Source organism: Triturus cristatus, chromosome 7 (assembly GCF_964204655.1).
Source record: "Triturus cristatus chromosome 7, aTriCri1.1, whole genome shotgun sequence".
Classification (NCBI taxonomy): Eukaryota; Metazoa; Chordata; class Amphibia; order Caudata; family Salamandridae; genus Triturus; species Triturus cristatus.
This window is the reverse complement of record NC_140590.1, coordinates 1,611,359,214-1,611,380,426: the sequence shown is the minus strand read 5'-3', so window position 1 is coordinate 1,611,380,426 and position 21,213 is coordinate 1,611,359,214. Positions and strand designations below refer to the sequence as shown.

At 46.8% G+C, this 21,213-nt stretch overlaps 1 protein-coding gene across 2 annotated transcripts in view; it reads right to left on the bottom strand.

The window, feature by feature from the left end:
* Positions 1-21,213, bottom strand: part of NOL4L (nucleolar protein 4 like) — a 463,439-nt gene that overhangs the window by 144,818 nt on the left and 297,408 nt on the right. For both annotated transcript variants that reach the window (XM_085619487.1, XM_085619488.1), the window contains exon 5: positions 11,829-11,958. In XM_085619487.1, the coding sequence (XP_085475613.1) occupies positions 11,829-11,958 (130 nt within the window). The remainder of the gene's footprint in view (positions 1-11,828; positions 11,959-21,213) is intronic.

Here is a 21,213-nt window from a genome sequence, read left to right as displayed (position 1 = left end):
ATATGATACAGTTTGTAATAGACCCCCTGGCGCTTTCTCATGCTGCTTTTCACATGGTACACAACCCCCTTAAAGTCATGATCCAACAGGGAGATTTACCCAAATGTTCATATTCGAGAGAGCAAATTTTAAAAAAGATCATAAGGTAGTGCTTGAAAATAGACATTAAAAAGGGACATGCAAATGTTTTTACGATGGTCAGTCACAAAAGTTACTACATTTTGCCTTACGTTGCTCTCAGACTGCCTCAAAGCGCATTAGTCTAGCTCGCATTAGGGCCCATGGCAACATTGCTACCCCACTCTAGTGGCCAGCGTTTCTAAAGGGCCATCCATAGTGACAGGGCAGGACAATCTGAGTAGCCTGAGAAAAAGTGGCATAGTGTAGCATCCCACTAACGTCAGAACCACATAAACAGTTCGATACATTAAATCAGCCACGCTCTGTTCTGGCTCTGAGGGGATATATAAAATATCCAACATTTCAGTCTAATATCTAGCAACGGAAAATAATTATCAGGGTGCATTGGCACTTACATGCGCAGGGTTTCCGGCACACCCATCGATGGCCTACACGCCTCTGTTTCTATATTTGGTGCAAAAATAAGCGACGGGTGCCCCAGCATTGACAGACATAGTTAATAATGCTACGAATAGCTGAGTGTAAACATACACACAACAGAGGCACAACAGAGAAAGTGCCAAACACGCAGAACAAAGAGAAAGTACAAACATCCGCATGCATGTGGACACATAATGAATACATACCGTGTACAAACATCCACATTAAACACAGACATAATTGCAGGAAGAGTTCACGCACCTCCCTGGAAAGGAGCACTAGAACGCGTACCCTCAAGCGCCAAACCTGAATGCATTCAACCCCGTCCAAGGCCGTACCGAGATATCGATTGTCAGACAGGAGGGAGGGGAGAGACAAAAGGCAGCGGGAGAGGATGCTGCCGGCGGCGGCACCTGCGGGACAAAGGCCTCTCTCTTTCTCGCAGTGGCCGACGCTGCTCGGGTTCCCGTTACCGGCTGGGCCTGCCCAGCTCGCGCCGTCCGCACACATCCGTGCCCTGGAAGCACACCCAGCTGCCTCGCCTCGCGCTTCACAGCGGCTCACTCCAGATTGGGAAAACAATGAGGCATTAAAAGCCACCCCCAGGAAAAAAAACGCTGCCTCTGCCCAGATACCATGGAGACGAACTTTGACCTGAACTCGAAAATGCCTCTTCCCTGTTTGCTTTCCGCAGCTAACCTATTTCAGCTAACACACCTTTTCTGTTCGAGAAGGGCCTGCTTCTCTCCCTCACTTCCCCTCCCACACATTTCAACATTACAGCTGCGCCGCTCTGCCACCTGCGACGGGAACAGGTGCACACTCCAGCGGCGACCAACTCCGTTTCTCACTCCTCTTACCACCTCCGCTTCACGCTCCCTTCACTCATCCAAAACACCAACCGTTGGCCACGCTTCACATGAACTCCTCTCATCCAACCATCACCACCTCCTCTTCACATGAACTCATCTCATCCAACCATCACCATCTCCGCTTCACCTGAACTCCTCTCATCCAGCCATCACCACCTCCTCTTCACACGAACTCATCTCATCCAACCTTCCCTACCTCTGCTTCACATGAACTCCTCTCATCCAGCCATCATCACCTCTGCTTCACATGAACTCCTCTCATCCAGCCATAATCACCTCTGCTTCACATGAAGTCTTCTCATCCAGCCATCATCACCTCTGCTTCATATGAAGTCCTTTCATCCAGCCATCACCACCTCCTCTTCACATGAACTCCTCTCATCCAACCATCACCACCTCCTCTTCAAATGAACTCCGCTCATCCAACCATCACCACCTCCGCTTCACATGAACTCCTCTCATCCAACCTTCCCCACCTCTGCTTCACATGAACTCCTCTCATCCAGCCATCATCACCTCTGCTTCACATGAACTCCTCTCATCACCTCTGCTTCACATGAACTCCTCTTATCTAACCATCATCACCTCTGCTTCACAAGAACTCCTCTCATCCAGCCATCATCACCTCTGCTTCACATGAACTCCTCTTATCCAACCATCATCACCTCCGCTTCACATGAACTCCTCTCATCCAACCATCACCACCTCCGCTTCACATGAACTCCTCACATCCAACCTTCCCCACCTCTGCTTCACATGAACTCCTCTCATCCAGCCATCATCACCTCTGCTTCACATGAACTCCTCTCATCCAGCCATCATCACCTCTGCTTCACATGAACTCCTCTCATCCAGCCATAATCACCTCTGCTTCACATGAAGTCTTCTCATCCAGCCATCATCACCTCTGCTTCATATGAAGTCCTTTCATCCAGCCATCACCACCTCCTCTTCACATGAACTCCTCTTATCCAACCATCACCACCTCCTCTTCAAATGAACTCCGCTCATCCAACCATCACCACCTCCGCTTCACATGAACTCCTCTCATCCAACCTTCCCCACCTCTGCTTCACATGAACTCCTCTCATCACCTCTGCTTCACATGAACTCCTCTCATCTAGCCATCATCACCTCTGCTTCACAAGAACTCCTCTCATCCAGCCATCATCACCTCTGCTTCACATGAACTCCTCTTATCCAACCATCATCACCTCCGCTTCACATGAACTCCTCTCATCCAACCATCACCACCTCCGCTTCACATGAACTCCTCACATCCAACCTTCCCCACCTCTGCTTCACATGAACTCCTCTCATCCAGCCATCATCACCTCTGCTTCACATGAACTCCTCTCATCCAGCCATCATCACCTCTGCTTCACATGAACTCCTCTCATCCAGCCATCATCACCTCTGCTTCACCTGAAGTCCTTTCATCCAGCCATCACCACCTCTGCTTCACATGAAGTCTTTTCATCCAGCCATCACCACCTCCGCTTCACATAAACTCCTCTCATCCAACCATCACCTCCTCCGCTTCACATGAACTCCTCTCATCCAACCATCACCACCTCCGCTTCACATGAACTCCTCTCATCCAGCCATCATCACCTCTGCTTCACATGAACTCCTCTCATCCAGCCATTACCACCTCCACATCATATGAACTCCTCATATCCAACCTTCCCCACCTCTGCTTCACATGAACTCCTCTCATACAACCTTCCCCACCTCTGCGTCACATGAAGTCTTCTCATCCAGCCACCATCACCTCTGCTTCACATGAACTCCTCTCATCCAGCCATCATCACCTCTGCTTCGCATGAACTCCTCTCATCCAGCCATCATCACCTCTGCTTCACATGAACTCCTCTCATCCAGCCATAATCACCTCTGCTTCACATGAAGTCTTCTCATCCAGCCATCATCACCTCTGCTTCATATGAAGTCCTTTCATCCAACCATCACCACCTCCTCTTCACATGAACTCCTCTCATCCAACCATCACCACCTCCTCTTCACATGAACTCCTCTCATCCAACCATCACCACTTCCGCTTCACATGAACTCCTCTCATCCAACCATCACCACCTCCGCTTCACATGAACTCCTCTCATCCAACCTTCCCCACCTCTGCTTCACATAAACTCCTCTCATTCAGCCATCATCACCTCTGCTTCACATGAACTCCTCTCATCCAGCCATCATCACCTCTGCTTCACATGAACTCCTCTCATCCAGCCATCATCACCTCTGCTTCACATGAAGTCTTTTCATCCAGCCATCATCACCTCTGCTTCACATGAACTCCTCTCATCCAGCCATCATCACCTCTGCTTCACCTGAAGTCCTCTCATCCAGCCATCATCACCTCTGCTTCACATGAAGTCTTTTCATCCAGCCATCATCACCTCTGCTTCACATGAACTCCTCTCATCCAGCCATAATCACCTCTGCTTCACCTGAAATCCTCTCATCCAGCCATCATCACCTCTGCTTCACATGAAGTCCTCTTATCCAGCCATCACCACCTCCACTTCTTTCCTACCCTCATCCAGCCATCACCAATCATTGTCCCCACTTAACATTCACTCCCCTCATCAGACACACCAAACATGGCCACCTCCACTTTACATTCCATCAACTCACTGAACCATCACCACCTGCACTTCACATCAACTCCTCTCAACCAACCATTACCACCTCCTCTTCAGATGAACTCCTCTCTTCCAACCATCACCAGCTCCTCTTCACATGAACTCCTCTCATCCAACTATCACCACCTCCTCTTCACATGAACTCCTCTCATCCAACCATCACCACTTCGGCTTCACATGAACCCCTCTCATCCAACCATCATCACTTCGGCTTCACATGAACTCCTCTCATCCACCCATCATCACCTCCGCTTCACATGAACTCCTCTCATCCAACCATCCCCACCTCCGCTTCACATGAACTCCTCTCATCCGACCATCACCACCTCCGCTTCACATGAACTCCTCTCATCCAACCTTCCCCACCTCTGCTTCACATGAAGTCCTCTCATCCAGCAATGACCATCTCCGCTTCACATGAACTCCTCTCATCCAACCATCATCACCTCCGCTTCACATGAACTCCTCTCATCCAACCATCACCACCTCTTCTTCACATGAACTCCTCTAATCCAACCATCACCACCTCCTCTTCACATGAACTCCTCTCATCCAACCACCACCACCTCCTCTTCACATTAACTCCTCTCATCCAACCATCACCACCTCCTCTTCACATGAACTCCTCTCATCCAACCATCACCGCCTCCTCTTCACATGAAATCCTCTCATCCAACCATCACCACCTTTGCTTCACATGAACTCCTCTCATCCAGCCATTACCACCTCCACATCATATGAACTCCTCATATCCAACCTCCCCACCTCCTCTTCACATGAAGTCCTCTCATCCAGCCATCACCACCTTCACTTCTTTCCTACCCTCATCCAGCACACCAACCATTGTCCCCACTTCACATTCACTCCCCTCATCAGACACACCAAACATGGCCACCTCAACTTTACATTCCATCAACTCACTGAACCATCACCACCTGCGCTTCACATCAACTCCTCTCAGCCAACCATTACCACCTCCTCTTCACATTCCCTTCACTCATCCAACAATTGTCTCCGTTTCACATTTGTTCCCCTCATCAAACATGGCCACCTCCGTTTCACATCCACTCCTTTCACCCAGCTATCAACACCTAAGCTGCACACTGCCTCCACTCATCCAACACACCAACAATTGTCTCTGTTTCACATTTGTTCCTCTCATCAAACACACCAAACATGGCCACCTGCGTTTCACATCCACTCCTTTCACCCAGCTATCAACACCTCCACTGCACACTCCCTCCACTCATCCAACACACCAAACATGGCCACCCCATTTCACCTCCACTCCTCTCACGCAACAATTGCCACCTCCGCTTCACCCCCCCCCCCCACTGATCCAACACATCAAACAAGGCCACCCCGTCTCACATCGACTCCTCTCACGCAACTATCACCACCTACTCTTCACATTTTCTACCCTCATCCAGCACATCAGCGTTCCCTTCACTCATCCAGCACACCAACCATTGTCTCTGCTTCACATTTGTTCCCCTCATCAAACACACCAAACAAGGCCTTCTCAGTTTCACATCCACTCTTTTCACCCAACTATCACCACCTCCACTTCACACTCCCTCCAACCAAACATGGCCACCTCTGCTTTACATTTCCTTCCTTCTCCCAAAACACCATCACCACATACTGCACAGTACACAAGCCATCCTGAGACAAAAGACAAAGATACCTACAGACACCACCAACATGCTATAATTCAACCAGGATCCTAAGCTCAACAGCTGTGCACCTGATCAGCCAAAGAATCTTTAAAGGATGAAGCATGGAGGCAAGACTGGGGGCTAGGGCCAGAGGCTGCAGAAAGCCATGGATTAAAACACTGGGGCAAGGAAAGTGTTTCATTTCTTGGACTTTTATGAGATGAGCTCTCGTGCACTAATAAGAAAGGACTGTGGAATTCCATTTTTGAGGATTTTTCTATACTGGCTTATAGACTCCATGATTGCAGAAATGTTTTGTTTGCAAAATGTTTTTATTAAGGGTTTTCAACACATGTCAACAGTTCAATAATAATGAAAACATAAAAGCTGGCTGGCTTAACACAGACAAAATAGCAGTAGGCGGATAACATAACACAGGTACAGCTAGTAGCGATGGTAACCGCACCATGCCCAAAAGAGGAAGAGCAGCATCATAGTTAAAAGACAGAGGCAAGGGAGCACACTCAAATGAAATATACCAATCAAAGAAGTACTCAAGCAAAACCAGCATCCCGATGCATCAAACAAGCATTGGCCCCTGGTTCCCCCATTCATAACAAGTGGGGAGAAGTAAAGAAAAACAGAGAGGGATAGTCCACTAAGGAGAGCCAGATGGGGCTGGTCTCTGGCATCCGAGGCTAGCACAGAGCCGCGGGGCGGGCGGCAACAAGCATCTACCCCCCACAATCCAGTCGCGGGCAAGCTAACAAGATGGTACCCCATGTAGGCAAAATCGGAACTTTATGAACCCCCCAAACCTTTTACCTACTGATCGCCTCCCTTTCACTGTCTGCCCACTTCATCAACTCTAACCACCAACGGTAAACATCTGGACCCCAGACTGACTTCCAACACAGTCAATTGCCTGTGGGCAAGGATCAAGGCCAGATCTAAAAACCTATCAATAGCCTTTCTAGCTGCTGAACGTTCATGAAGGCCTAGCAAGCACAAAGAAGGACTCAGAAGAAATTCTCTGTCTGCAGTCCCGCAAACCACCTGGTTGAAAGACATCCAATAGGATAGTAAGATCGGGCAAGACCAGACCATGTGAAAGAAATGTGCGTCCTCAATGTTGCACCGAGGACACTCCGAGGCCACAGTAGGAAACATAGCATGTATACGGTGGGGAGTCAAATAGCCCAGATGTAGATAAAAGAACTGAATGAGTTGGAAGCGGAAATTTCTAGATATTCTAGAACTGGATTTCAGGATCCTACTTCATGAGGAATCAGTGAGAGGCAACCCAGCTCTGCTTCCCAATGTGATCTGAGAGACTCGAGAGACGGACGTGCCCCTCCCAACAAAGCCCTATAAAGCAACGGGATCGCTTTCGTTCGATCTGTAATAAGGGAGAGATGATGATAGCAGTCATGTTCCAGAGGTTCTGCAACACCGGTACCCCACTCCTCTCATATCTTAAGTGCCAATCAATCAATCAATCAATCAATCAGGGGTTGGTGAAGTGCAGCTACTCACCCGCAAAGGTCTCAGGGCGCTGGTGAGGCAGCTCTGTTGAGTGCTGGGGTCATCCAAAGAGCCAGCTCTTTAGGTCCTTCCTAAACTGGAGCAGTGTAGGGATTTCCCAGAGGTGGAGGGGGAGGTCGTTCCATGCCTTGGCTGCGAGGTAGGAGAAGGACTATCCTCCTGTTCTGGTCTTGTAGATGCGTCGGATGGTGGCCAGAGAGAGGTCAGCCGATCTGAGTTGTCTCTTGGGTGCATGGAAGGAGAGGCGGTTGTTTGGGTATGCTGGTCCGAAGTTGTGCAGGGCTTTGTACACGTGGGTGAGCAGCTTCAAGACTATTCTTCTTTTGATGGGGAGTCAGTGGAGATATCGGAAGTGTTGGGTGTTGTGGTTGCGACGGGGGATGTCTAAGATCAGTCTGGCTGCTGCGTTCTGGACGGTTTGGAGTTTGCGTAGTAGTTTCTCATTGATTCAGGAGTAGAGAGCGTTGCAGTAGTTCAGTCTGCTACTGATGAGGGCGACCATTTTTCTGGATTTGGATGGGATCCATCTGAACGTTTTTCAGAGTATGTGAAGGGTGTTGAAGCAGGCCGAGGATACGCAAAAGCACCATTGAGGATTAAATGGCCCACTGTTATATCATAAGCTTCCCAGAGGTCTGAAACATGACACAATTCCCCAGCACAAAGATCACCCAGGACCTCAATCCCCACCGCTGGCCTCTGATGGAGACCCGACCACTATCCAGATGACCCGTGACCAGATTACCAAAAGAGGAAGCTCACTTGAGTACGGGGTCGACGTACGAGTCCGCATGACTGCAGAACTTCTGGTTTTATATAAGACATACCTCTGAAAAAGTAAAAAAGGATCTTTTCATATATATTTAGAAGTTAAGTTAGGTATAAATGTGTGCTAAATACTCTTCCTTGAAATTAATTAATGTGCATATAATAGTAATTAGTTCCCAGTAGGGTTTTCCAGCTTCTCTATTAAGTAAGAGATGCAAGCCAACTAAGAATGGCAAAAATCTGTGTTCTGCAAACATGAAATTGCACTTTACTGATCTCTCTGAAACCCCTTAACCAAACCATTTACTCTGTTTCTGCTTATCCAAAAATGTACACTGCTTCCTTCGGTCTAGCCCACCACACAAGTAACTAAATACACCTCCTTCTTCAGACCAATTCATATATACAACCACTTGGGCCTTCTTCTCCTGCCGAAACCTCAGACATCAAACTAGTTACACCTCCATCTTCAACTTAATCAGCAACACATCAAATCGATTACAACCCTGTCCACAGCTCAGTCCAAACACACCTTCTCTTCCACCCGAAATCCAAGACATCCTACTATTTCACCTAATCTTTTAGTATGATCAACACCACATCCAACCCTTTATATATTCCCATTTTGTCTAACCCCATCAAATTACAATCATTAAGACCTCTCTCCTAAGCCCTACCCCCTAACTGAATGAGTGACATTGCTGCATTCTGATAATCACAGTTTGTTTATACCTCATTCTTCTGTCTTGTTTAGGACAAAGATAGCTTCTCTACAGGATGGAACATAAAGCAATTAATTCTTGCAAAAAGCATAATGCTATGGCCATACAGCTACCATACATATTTCATACATAAGCCTATGACTAGAAACAAAACAATGCTGCTTTTGCTCTTATACTGCCTTAGAAGAATCCTGCATCCCATAAAGTTTAAATACTGGAGAGAACCCATTTAGCAATGGTGACCATGGCCGTGAGCTCTCCTGTTTGAGCCTGCTGGAACCAACAACGAGATTGGAAAAGGCTTTAAAAGAGGAAACCCTATCAAGACAGATTGAGAGTTCTGCTCCCATCCAGATTTTCCATAAAAAAGGTGTGTGCCCCTTAATCCCTAGGTACCTTGGCAATAACAGAAAAAGAGTAAAGAGTTCCAACAGGATAATTACTTTTCCGATTTTAAAAAATGTTGTGGGGTAGGAGACGGGCCTTGGAATGAATCACATGTTTACACTAAATCATTTCAAACCAGGCGAGTAGACAGTACATATGTGTATATATGCTTCCTTGAATACCAGAGTATTGAGAATTATAATGTTGGTGAAGAGCAATGGAGGCATTAGCAAACTGAAAGGTCGAAATCCACTTGTAGTGTTGACCTCCTACTAAGAATCCTAGGAACAAAAGTCCAAGCCATCACTTTTGGAAGATAAAAGTATGTGTTTTGATGGTCTGTTGAAGGCTGCCATTAACCCTCATTGACTATTCCCTCAATTAAAGCCAGTCATCATTTTGAATGGAACCAAAATGCCTGATGTAGTATAGAACAAGATTACATCTCAATGTCAGGATTTATTTTGCATTTATATTGTGAAGTAGAGGGTGTGGAAACCTTGTCTCCTTATGTACGTTAGAATCACCTCACAGTAGCAAGGCCAAAAATATAAGAGTCTCAAACAAAATGTGTGTCTGCATCTCTGATGGCCCAGGGGTGTGCTGGTTGGAACTGGGGAAATGGAAGGGCAAAATATGCAAGAAAGTGGTGAGGGGTCTGATTGGAATACCTGGATCTCCATTCCAAAATTTGGTGACAACTCAACGTCCTCCAAGGAAAACTGAAAGCCTTGGTTTGTAATCTCTTTCACAAATCTGTCAAAGAGTTGATTAGGTTGCATAGATAAATATTCCAATAAATCAAATTCCATCTCCGAGTCAGAAATGTTTACCATCTCTGATATAGGAGACACCAATTGTTATTTTCAACCTCCTACAGCAACAATTACCCAAATAGGAATGGTTGGTCAATTGCCACAGTGTCTGGTTACGGTTTGTTTCCTGGTACTGATTTACACTTTTTCTCTGCATTGCCCTTCTTTGTGAATTGAAAATGGACGGCCAGTGTCTGTCCCATCTGGATTATTGGTACAATTTTTGACACTTAACGGAGTCTGGTGACACATCCACACTTTAAAGCGCATTGTTTGCTTTGGCAAAAATGGAAATTATAAATGTGTCAAATATAGGTGGCATTGGGAAATATGGGATGAAGGAAAAAAAAATCAGACCCGCTATCAGACAGATACATATTTTTTTAAACTACCCCTAATCAGCCCACAATATTGAATTTTATAAAGACAACGCCTGCTCTTTGCATTGTGGGATCTAATATTGTCCATACAGAATAATCAGCATGTTTATTCCTTTGACGCAAATATATGTGGATTGTCAATCTAGACGACATGTAAGATGGTCATTTTTTGGTCATTTACGCCAGACTTCACTGGATAATGAAGGGAGAATGCGTTCAGGAAAGAAGACAGTTTTACCCAGTAGCTGTATAGGCCCAAACCAATGTTTTATATGTACTCGCAAGCAAAAATAACATCACATAATAAATGCTGTTGTGAAGGAATCGAGCTAATCGTGACATACTGTTATACTGTCAATGTCCGGTAAAAACATTCATCTCAAAAACAAAATCGGCTAACAGAGCACTACAAATTTAAAATAAACATATCAAATTCTGTCCCACAATATCATAAAAAACACATCCACAGAAGGTACTATAACCAGGTCAAACTCGTTCAACACAGAAGCCCGGAATAAGAATAAACAAACCAAGACCTTTCAAAATCATGTTGATATTAAGATATGGTTAGGCAATTCTACTGTCCTAAGACAAATTCCAAAAGCAGGGGTTTGGTGAGGGTGACATCCCGCTTCAACATTTGTTACTCAGCAGACAGTGATAGGACGGAGTTACCGACCTGCAACTCTGGTTCTCTAGAACTGGCATGACTTATACATCTGCATGCTAGGATGATGCCGGCGTACAAGTTATCCCAACATGAGAATCTAGGTAATATCCAAAAATGGAGAACTAGAAGGGTCATAGAGGAAGCTCTTGCGTGCACATGTTCATTACAACAGTCACACCTTCCATTGCACTCATTTCGCAGTATCCATACCAAGACCAGAGGCTTGCAGCGCTGACCAAAGTTTCATCATTTATTTGTCAGAAAGTTCAGTGATAGGACAGAGTTACTGCCTAACCTGTAAGTTCTTAACCTGTAACCGCGGTTCCCCAGATTCTGCGTCTTCTACGAATTTACATGCGGGGATGAATTATTCTTCCGTGCCAAGAGATGGCCTAGCACAGAAGTCTCCAACCCTATCTGTAGCAAGAGCTACTCGTTTACCATGAAAATCATCCCGAGCTACAAATACTTTTTTGACATACATGTATTTATTCAACCAAGCAAAAGCTTCTAATTTGTTAGGCTGGGGCGTACACAGGGGGGCTACTTGTGGGTAGCTGAAGAGCTACCAGCAGCTCACAAGCTACTCCTTGGAGAAGCCTGGCCTAGCATGATGCCACTGGATAAATCATAACAAGATGAGAATCTCTAGACTAGGATTGGGAACTAGAAGGCTCAGGGCGGAAGCTCTCGCGAGAACACGTCGGTTACAAAAGGCACCCCCCCCCCAACCCCAGACCAGACAGGCAGGCAGTGTGCAGCAAACAATGGTGGGCCGTGTGCTCATTACCGTCCTCCTGGCTGTGGCGGTTGTGTGGGCTGCGCATTCTCTCGTCGTGGCTGGGGCTGGCACGCTGATCAGCTGATAGCCATGTGCTGTCATTCATATCAAACTCCTCGCTGCTCAATGAAAGTTCATCCTGTAACAAAAGACAAGCAGGTCAGGAGATTGGGCCCAGCAGCTCCTGGTAGCAGGCGCGCGGCAGGAAGCACAACAAGACCTGAGAGACGGCGCGCATTGCCTCGAGAGCTGCCTCCCGAGGCAGCGCTGCGAATAGCTCTCGTGGTATTTTAAAACATCTCTCTCTGTCTCTCTTCCTCTCCCTCCCCTCATCCACCCAGAGTATCCAAGGAAATAAATGTGCGCTTGTGCATCGTTCGCCAAGGGCGCCCTCAAAGGAGGCTGCGCGCTTCCGAAAACGAATGTACTGTAAGAACTTGTCGTAATTTTTAAGTCGGTCCAAAGAAAGGGATCCTCGTCGCCATGGAATGTCCTGGAATGGAGCCGCAGAAACAAATACTGGGACTGTCGGGGCAAACTGTCTGCAACTGAGAGAGATTCCCCTGGAATGACGTCTCTCTTTGCTTTCCATTCTGACAGTTGGGGCGTGGGAACGTCAGCAGATCTCCCGAGAAAGAGTGGTGTGCGAGCAGTGCACCAGCAGGTAGGTGAGGAAGAGTGGCGTGGGAGCACCAGCAGGTCTGGTGAGGAAGAGTGAGGGGAAGCACCAGCAGGTCTGTTGAGGAAGACTGGTGTGGGAGCACCAGCAGGTCTGTTGAGGAAGACTGGTGTGGGAGCACCAGCAGGTCTGGCGAGGAAGAGTAATGTGAAACACCAGAAGGTCTGGTGAGGCAGAGTGATGTGAAGCCCCAGAAGGTCTGGTGAGGAAGAGTGGCGTGGGAGCACCAGCTGGTCTGGTGAGGAACAGTGGCGTGGGAGCACCAGCAGGTCTGGTGAGGAAGAGTGGTGTTAAGCACCAAAAGGTCTGGTGAGGCAGAGTGGTGTGGGAGCACCATTAAGTCTAGTGAGGAAGAGTGGTGTAGGGGCACAAGCAGGTCTGGTGAGGTAGAGTGGTGTGCGAGCAGTGCACCAGCAGGTCTGTTGAGGGAGAGTGATGTGAACACCATCAGGTCTGGTGAGGAAGAGTGGTGTGGGAGCACCAGCAGGTCTGGTGAGGTACAGTGATGTGAAGCACCAGAAGGTCTGGTGAGGCAGAGTGATGTGAAGCACCAGAAGGTCTGGTGAGGAAGAGTGGTGTGGGAGCACCAGAAGGCCTGGTGAGGAAGAGTGGTGTAGGAGCACCAGCAGGTCTGGTGATGAAGAGTGGTGTAGGAGCACCAGCAGGTCTGGTGAGGAAGAGTGGTGTGGGTGCACCAGCAGGTCTGGCGAGGAAGAGTAATGTGAAACACCAGAAGGTCTGGTGAGGCAGAGTGATGTGAAGCCCCAGAAGGTCTGGTGAGGAAGAGTGGTGTGGGAGCACCAGCAGGTCTGGTGAGGAAGAGTGGTGTAGGAGCACCAGCAGGTCTGGCGAGGAAGAGTGGTGTGGGAGCACCAGCAGGTCCGGTGAGGAAGAGTTATGTGGGAGCACCAGCAGGTCTGGTGAGGAAGAGTGGTGTGGGAGCACCAGCAGATCTGGTGAGGAAGAGTGGTGTGGGTACATCAGCAGGTCTGGTGAGGAACAGTATGTGGAAGCACCAGCAGGTCTTGTGAGGAAGAGTGGCGTGGGAGCACCAGCAGGTCTGGTGAGGAAGAGTGGTGTGGGTACATCAGCAGGTCTGGTGAGGAACAGTATGTGGAAGCACCAGCAGGTCTTGTGACAAAGAGTGGTGTGGGAGGACCAGCAAGTCTTGTGAGGAAGAGGGGCTGGGTGCACCAAAAAGTCTGGTGAGGAAGAGTGGTGTGGGAGCACCAGGAGGTCTAGTGAGGAAGAGTTGTGTGGGAGGCGAGGGCATGGAGTAGGCCCTCCAGCCCAGCAATTTCAAATGTAACCAATGGGACTGTAGAATCCTCACTAATGAAATAAACCCTCCTGCTTGGTTGGGCCGCTTACACTTCCACTCATGTGCTGAAATGCCATACTCCCGATGCCCTCCTGTCAAAGGTCCCAATAGGCAAGTCACGGTTAGCAGCTGCTATAACCTGCTGCCCCTGACATGTAGGCCGCCACTGCAGTCTATAATCTGTGGCCTCACCCACTATGTATCCATAATATCCTTTTCAGAATTGGGAGCTTAACTTCCTCTCAACAGGTAATAAAGGAAATGTAGTTCCAAAGAGCCTGCACCCTGATGCATATCTATGAAGCTATCATGAATTCCTGCTCACTCATTCAAAAGAGTAGGCAAGTTACTCAACTGCTAACAGCTGAACTAAAACCAGGGCAGTCCCCCACTCCCCCCGCCGCCAAATGTGCATGCGGCTTTCGCCCAATGAGTGTAAAACAGGGTAAAACCAAGGCACAAGTCCTAAAAAAACAGAAGTGGGGGCTTACCAAGTTAGTCAGTATGGAAGTGACATCATGACCGAGACATCGCATGTGGCATGACAGGAAGTGATATCACAACCCTTGACCTCACAGGAAGTGACATCACAAGAAGTGATATCAGATCTTAAGACCTCACATATACATGTAGCAGATCTATCATGAGTACACTTAAACTAATTACGAGATTTTACAAATTAGATTTTGCGTCGGGTTGTGCCCAAAAAAGTGGTGCAACGCTGTTGCAAAATCTAGGCCTCAACTTATACTTTTTTTAAAAACTCTGCCACAAATAAATTGGCAACAAGGTGGTTACTGATTAGAATACGTAGAACTGTTACTTGCAGTTCAAAAATAAAATCCTTCCAATATAGCACAGTGAGTTATAATGGAGATGTGACTCCTACACATTGTAACACTCACTGTCTTATATAACACATCCTGTACATTGATTTACACAATGATGTAAACCACTCTGACACCTACATTTGAATGAGTAGTGCTATAAACGAAATAAAACAAAATACTGGCATTTAAATTGCTATTGAGTAATTAGTGGGACAGACAACACATCTGACGTTGTCACTGTGCATACATATCTCATACACAGGGATTGAGCAAAGTAAAAACTTGTCTCTCTTACGTGTACTTGTGAAGTAAGTAATAAGCTGTGTGCCTTTGTTTTTCCTCCACTGCATTTGAATCTATCTGTTAGGCTCCAAATAGCTCCCAGGCAGGATACTCGAACAAAGGGCGGCCTGATGACCCCTTAACTTCGGCATTTGTTGTGGGCCCAGCTGGAATTTAATATAACAAAGCACCCTTGCCCCTGCACATTGCTGCTCGAAACAAAAGCAGACAAAGTTGCTTCTCAAAATGAAAGCAAAGTGCAGCCGCTGCTCAATGGGTCCTGGGGTCTGAAAATTACACTGAGGCAGTAAAGCATATTTCAGTAGGGCCCAACTTCTTGGCAGGGTGGACGGTCTCTACCCAGTGAAAATAGTGGGTGGACACTGTCTAACTGTGTGTACCACCAACTTGCGCCCTGGGTAAAACCCCCTTATATATGAACTTTCAAAAGGTAAAACCAGGTTAGTGTAGAGCAGAAGGGGCTTTGGTAGAAGGAACGTCTCTGAAGAGGGCTAATCAGGCAGAATGACTTACTGCAGGCAGTGCTAAGGCCCATGATACACAAGAAGACCACCAGGAAAACACGGATTGGTCTCAACCTGGGGCAAGGAAACCGGATGTAGAAGGAGCGGGAGGAGTGCAGGACAGCAGACACAAGACTATCACACCAACGCACGGAGATGGATGAGACCCTGGGAGAGGGAGAATGCAGAAAATAAAAAACAGCAAGTGGAACTTAGAAGAGCCGGAAGTGAAACAAAGTGAACCACTGAAAAATCACAAGCAATTACAAGTGAAAATACAACACAACATAGGGGAAGTCACCATCATCGAGTGGAAACCAGGGAACAGCAGACCTTACACTCGGTGGGATGGAGAAGAGAGCTAGGAAATATACAGGTGAAGTCATACCAGTAGAAAAGGGGGGAAGCTGTGGGGATGAGAAACACATAACACCGACAAGAGGGCCCAGGAGCCCCCCAAAAAAACCAGGGCAAACCATTTGAAAATAGCATGTGTGGCAAGAGACTGGGACAAGGAAATTTCATGCAGCACAGAAGTGCAGCATTAAAAACAAGAAAAAAGCACAAGGCAGGCTGGGCCAGAGGATGGGGACTGTCAATCCATCTGTTGAAGGACAATAAGGGGAAGCCAAGGACAATGGGAAGCCAGCGACCCGTGAAATCAAGAGGTCAGATCAATCGCAGGATGAGGCCACGGCCATGGAAAGAGGGCTACCTTCCTCACTCTCTTAAAGGCAGAACTACATTTTGGGCTAATTTTGGCTTATATTCTTGCATTCGATTGAATTTACTAGAACTGTCTGAAAAACACAGACAGAACAGAGAGATATCCAAGAGTTGTGCAGTCATAGTAATAAGCCATCAGTCTGCTGTCAAACGTGATCCATTAATCAGGAAGATGCGTCTATAGTCCAATGGACATAGAGGCCTAGTTTTGAGAGTTTACTGATAATTACAATAAATTACTGTTATATACCTCGTGCGCCAAAAGTTTTGCCTTTTCTAAGCGCAGTCAATAACATTAGCCACTGTAAATTAATGTAATTGTACTCAAGTCTATCGACATAAGGAGCCTGAGTAGGACCTGCTGGGATATCACACACAGATGCAAGCAGCATGCACTTCCCTCACTAAGCCATCTTACCCACCGAGTTATCTAACAGGTTAGTGAATAGCTAAGTACATTGACAGTAGTTATGGTCAAGGTGTAAGAGAACCTTGTATGAAATTAGACTCTGAAGTTTCTTATCCGCGACGCAGAGTGAATTCTTTATAAGTCCTTGTTTTCTTGTCTATCTACTACCAGTCTATTACTGTGAACATCTGGAAATGGAAAGCGATGATCTGGAACAACTACATAAAGACCTAGGTGCTCTAATAAACAGCCAATGATTTGTGGATCGTGTCTGCTGGTAGATTCATCCTCAAACTACAGAGAGTTCAAGAGAAATGTTTTTTTCAGAAACCTTTGTACAGTGGCTGCAACAAGAAATGACATCCTTTAAACTGCCTCCATGTGCAAAAGCTGCCCTCAAACAAACAGAACCTCTGGAAATGCCCTAAAGAGTTTTTTCTTGACTTAGTTGACATTCAGAGACCAGAAAAAGAAGCATGTGAAGGCAAACACAGAGCACCACCATACCACAAAAAAACACCTGTCTGTATCTCATCATTGAAGTCTGAGCCCTGTTGTAATGATTTTGCAAGTGTGGTAACAGTAATACCTGTACTATGATGAACAGGTGGCCAGTCCCATCAATGGAGCCTCTAAGGGTAAAAATTATGTAAGTAGATGCCATGAGCCAAAGCAGTGCATGACAACAAGATCTAATGCACAAACTGTCCATAGCCAGTACCTCGAGACATATGACCAGTGTTTTCGACTTGATATTCCTGGAGGAGGTGCTACCTACAAAAGTAGGACAACTCTTCTGATGCGTCTTCTGGGGCACAATCTCATCCTCACGGTCCTACACGATCTAGTAGAGCAGCCTCGAATTAAGCCTTTTTTCAATTGGCATGGTGAGTTATGAATATTTCATACTCTTAGCCTCAACTATGCCAGGCATGATCCACACCAGATCTGATCCTAAAGCGGCACATATGTATCTCTGCTAACCATCGAGTTAAGCAACACTCAAAGGTCTGAAATCTTCATTGTCACATACATGAAAACATAGATAACTCCAAACTCTACCACATGCAGAGTGTGGGGGATCTGTTATCCAGTTGAACCCTGGACACCCACAATGCTGAATGTACCATGGGGTTGATGAGATAAACCAGTGGACAAACTATTGCCAAGGATCAACAAACTCAAAAAGGGTCTTGAAACAGGCAAGAATCGGGGGCCTTGGAACAATACTCTACATGGAAAGGCAAGGGAAAGAGATACGGGAGGCTCTACCTCAAACGAAATCAGACACAGTCCAAGGATATGCATTATATATCCCCAAGGGTAAGCTGAATAAGAGATTGAAGCCAGTAAGGCACTAAGGCAGGAAGAGAAGAGCGAACATATTGGAGACGCAATCTTGATGGTGTGCAGGAAGGCCTGCCATTTTGTCTATTCTTAGCTAAGAGACCCTCAATGGAAAGAAATTAAAACCAGCGAAGTCGGGAATCTGCTGACACACTGTACTGAAGGCTTTAGAGAAAGTAGCAAAACAAAACACGAGCACGCCTGGATGTTTGTTTAGAAGGGAAAAGACGGAGAAATGCAAGGAAATTAGATGGATAGAAAACTAAAAGAAGCGCCACGGTAGACGGGCGTGTGAATGAACCGCAAATAACTCTTGTGACACAATCTGCCCTTTGTATTGACATCCATTAGTTATGATATTAAAATGATATGATATTAGGGGAGAGGATGTGGTCCGGCGGCTACGCTGCCGACTTTGGTGCTGGAAACCAGAGTTCGAACCTCGAGGTCGCGTCAACATCTTGTGATTCTGGGCAAATCACTTAATCTCCCCGTGCCTGAATGTGTAATGTAAATACGGTGCTCGTGTAAAGCGCTCCAATACCTTCGGGTCGAGTTCGCGCTATATAAATATGCACACACAAAAAACCACCAGCAGCATGGCTTTCGGAAAATGGCTGTCCGGGGCTTCCCAGTCGCTTCTAGACGTGGGTTCCAGGCACAGAAAATGGCGTCTTCTGTGAGAGCTTTTCGGGTGCTACCTGTGCCACTCCTCCGAGGCGCCTGCAACCTGTGCCTTATCTCTGCAGCTATCGTGAATTACTGCTCACCCATTCCAAAGAGCAGGCAAGTCCCTCAACTGTAAAGAGCTGAACTGAAACCAGGGCACTCTTGCCCCCCCCCCCCCCCCCCCCCCCCCCTCCAAATGAGCGCCGCCGAAGGGGAAGAGGCGCTGCCCCGCCAGCCTGCTCGCAGCCAAAGTTCACAGCCTACCCATGCGTGACAGACTTTTGTCAAGGCCGGCGTCGTGTTTCCATGACTCGTGCGCGTCACTGTAGTTCTGAGCTTCCCTCAAAAGCGTAGCGGAGGCCCAAATATTTGAGGGTAGAAACCGTAGGATAATTTACTATTCTAACCCCACAGCTCAAAAAATTGAGAAAAGTGTATTTTCGGGAGTGCGCATGCTTGCAATGCATACACTTGCTCAGTCGAGGCGGGAAAGCATGGCAAGACAGGTAGTTCCAACAGACGGACCTCCTGCGCAGGACCGTGGCGTGCTCACAAACGGCCTGAGAGGGGTTGGGAGAAGCAGAGGCAAAGAGCTCGGTCTAGCTGGCATCACGCACCAAACTCCTCAGAAGAAACCGTTTATTCTCCCCATGCGGGTGGCCACTATGGTTATTTGTTCTGGAGCCAGGCTGGCTGCAAACAAGTCTGCCCGGCTCATACCCCAAGATCTTTCATTGCATTCATGTTCTCTAACATCAACAGTCTGACTTCCCCACTAAGTTTGTCACCTTCTTTAATTCGCCCTTAATTGGCCTGTGGCATAAACCCCTATATATTAATACTAATCACTCCATTCATTCACAAAACCATTCCATTCTTTGCTCTATGAATGAATAGTAACTTCTATCTTTAGGGAGCCCAACTTATCTAGGTAGGCTGGGAAATATTGTTAACCAACAAGTCCCTTAAAATCCTCACCGCACAGTAGTTACATGAGAATAATAATACTTTGATTTTGTAGAATGTGTAACACTGCAGAGTCTAAGCGCTGAGAAGGAAGCAAAAACAGTCTGAAGGAGCTCTTATCACCATCCTAGTTTCTGCCAAAGTCTTTATGCAGGTCTGCTATTTGTTGAGTGGTGGGCACTAGAAGAAGCTGCTAGCAGGTCAAATTAGGTGAGAAGGTGACAGACAGCCATGGAGCCCAGCGGCTCACTGAGATGGACTATGTTTCCCCTACCAGCTATGGCTCTACTAAAAAGAAATCTCGGAGCACCAGGAACAACTGCATTGCTCTCTTTACACTAGCTCAAATGCCTTTGTATAGCATGTGCTGTAATCTGGACCACTCCTGTGGCCATTTCTAGGTCCAGCCTCTCAGACAGCGCAACTACCTAGTTGCAAACGACATGCTGTTAGCTTACCAAGAATTTATAGTGGACTTAAAGCACACCCGTTGCTTACTACTGGTTGGCTTATTTGCCACTCTTATCTACTTGCTTCTTATTCGAGGGCTTGCCTTGTCCATCTTGTGTTTCTTTCTCCGATGTGTTCCTGTCCCCACCCGCTCCTACGTTACTCAATGCTGTACAACATGAACAAAAGGCATTGGAAAATGCAAGACCTAATGGCTTTGCCAATGCTTGTTTTGGATGGCGCCACAGGTCAGTTTCTTGCAGGCCTTAATGTAGTACTGACGCTGCTCAGGTGCAGGAGTCGAAATGCCTCAACCCTGTTCCCACCCTCGGGCAACCTGGCCTCATGAAAGTAGGAGATACCGGACAACCATGCAACAAACAACCAGAAGTCACAAGGAGGGGGCTAGATAGAGTGTGTAATAGCCCAATAAAGAAGCATAAAATAAGAGTTAAACAGCCTTTGCAGGACTTCGCCCACTCTCATACAACTTCAAAAGGGACAGCAAACATCCTTGCACTACTATTCCAAGGCATGTTTCTGTATTTTTCACTTCAGATGTTCTCCATTTATCAAAGTTCAAAGGAAGGAAGCCCTTTATGTAGGTTAACTTTCTAACCTTTAAAAGCTACTGCCAGTAGAGGTGTGGAGAGTTCTGTGCTTGTGCAGATTCCACTAGTGAGACCGCAACTAACTGGTTGAAAGCCTGTAACAAGGGGCAGATGCACCTAACCTGGCTAGGAGAAAGTCTGCACACAACACACAATTACCCTGACTGAAGACAGACATACATGTTTAGGTTGAAGCCTAACAGACAGCGCAGCTGTCTGGTTTTCTAATGACAAACTTGGGACATTCTGAAAGCTTCCCTGGGAAGGCATTCCACCCATTGCTTACCATTGACTTTGTGGTATGTAACTCACATTTGCTTGCTTTCTATTTGCTGGCTTTATTTGTTTTAGGCTGCCCAGCTTGAGTTTGTCCCTTTCCTTCCCCAAACCCTATTTACTGTATTCTTCCACCAGTACTGAATTTCTGTAAACAGGCCTTCAAATCTTGTTCTTATCCTGTAACATTAGCTGTGCATTCAAAGGCAGGTGTCAAATGTCAGGCTCTGTCTTCCAGGGAGCTTGGTGTTTACTTTTATTTCTCTGATTTCAAAGTGAGAGGATTTATGTGACAATCATGTAG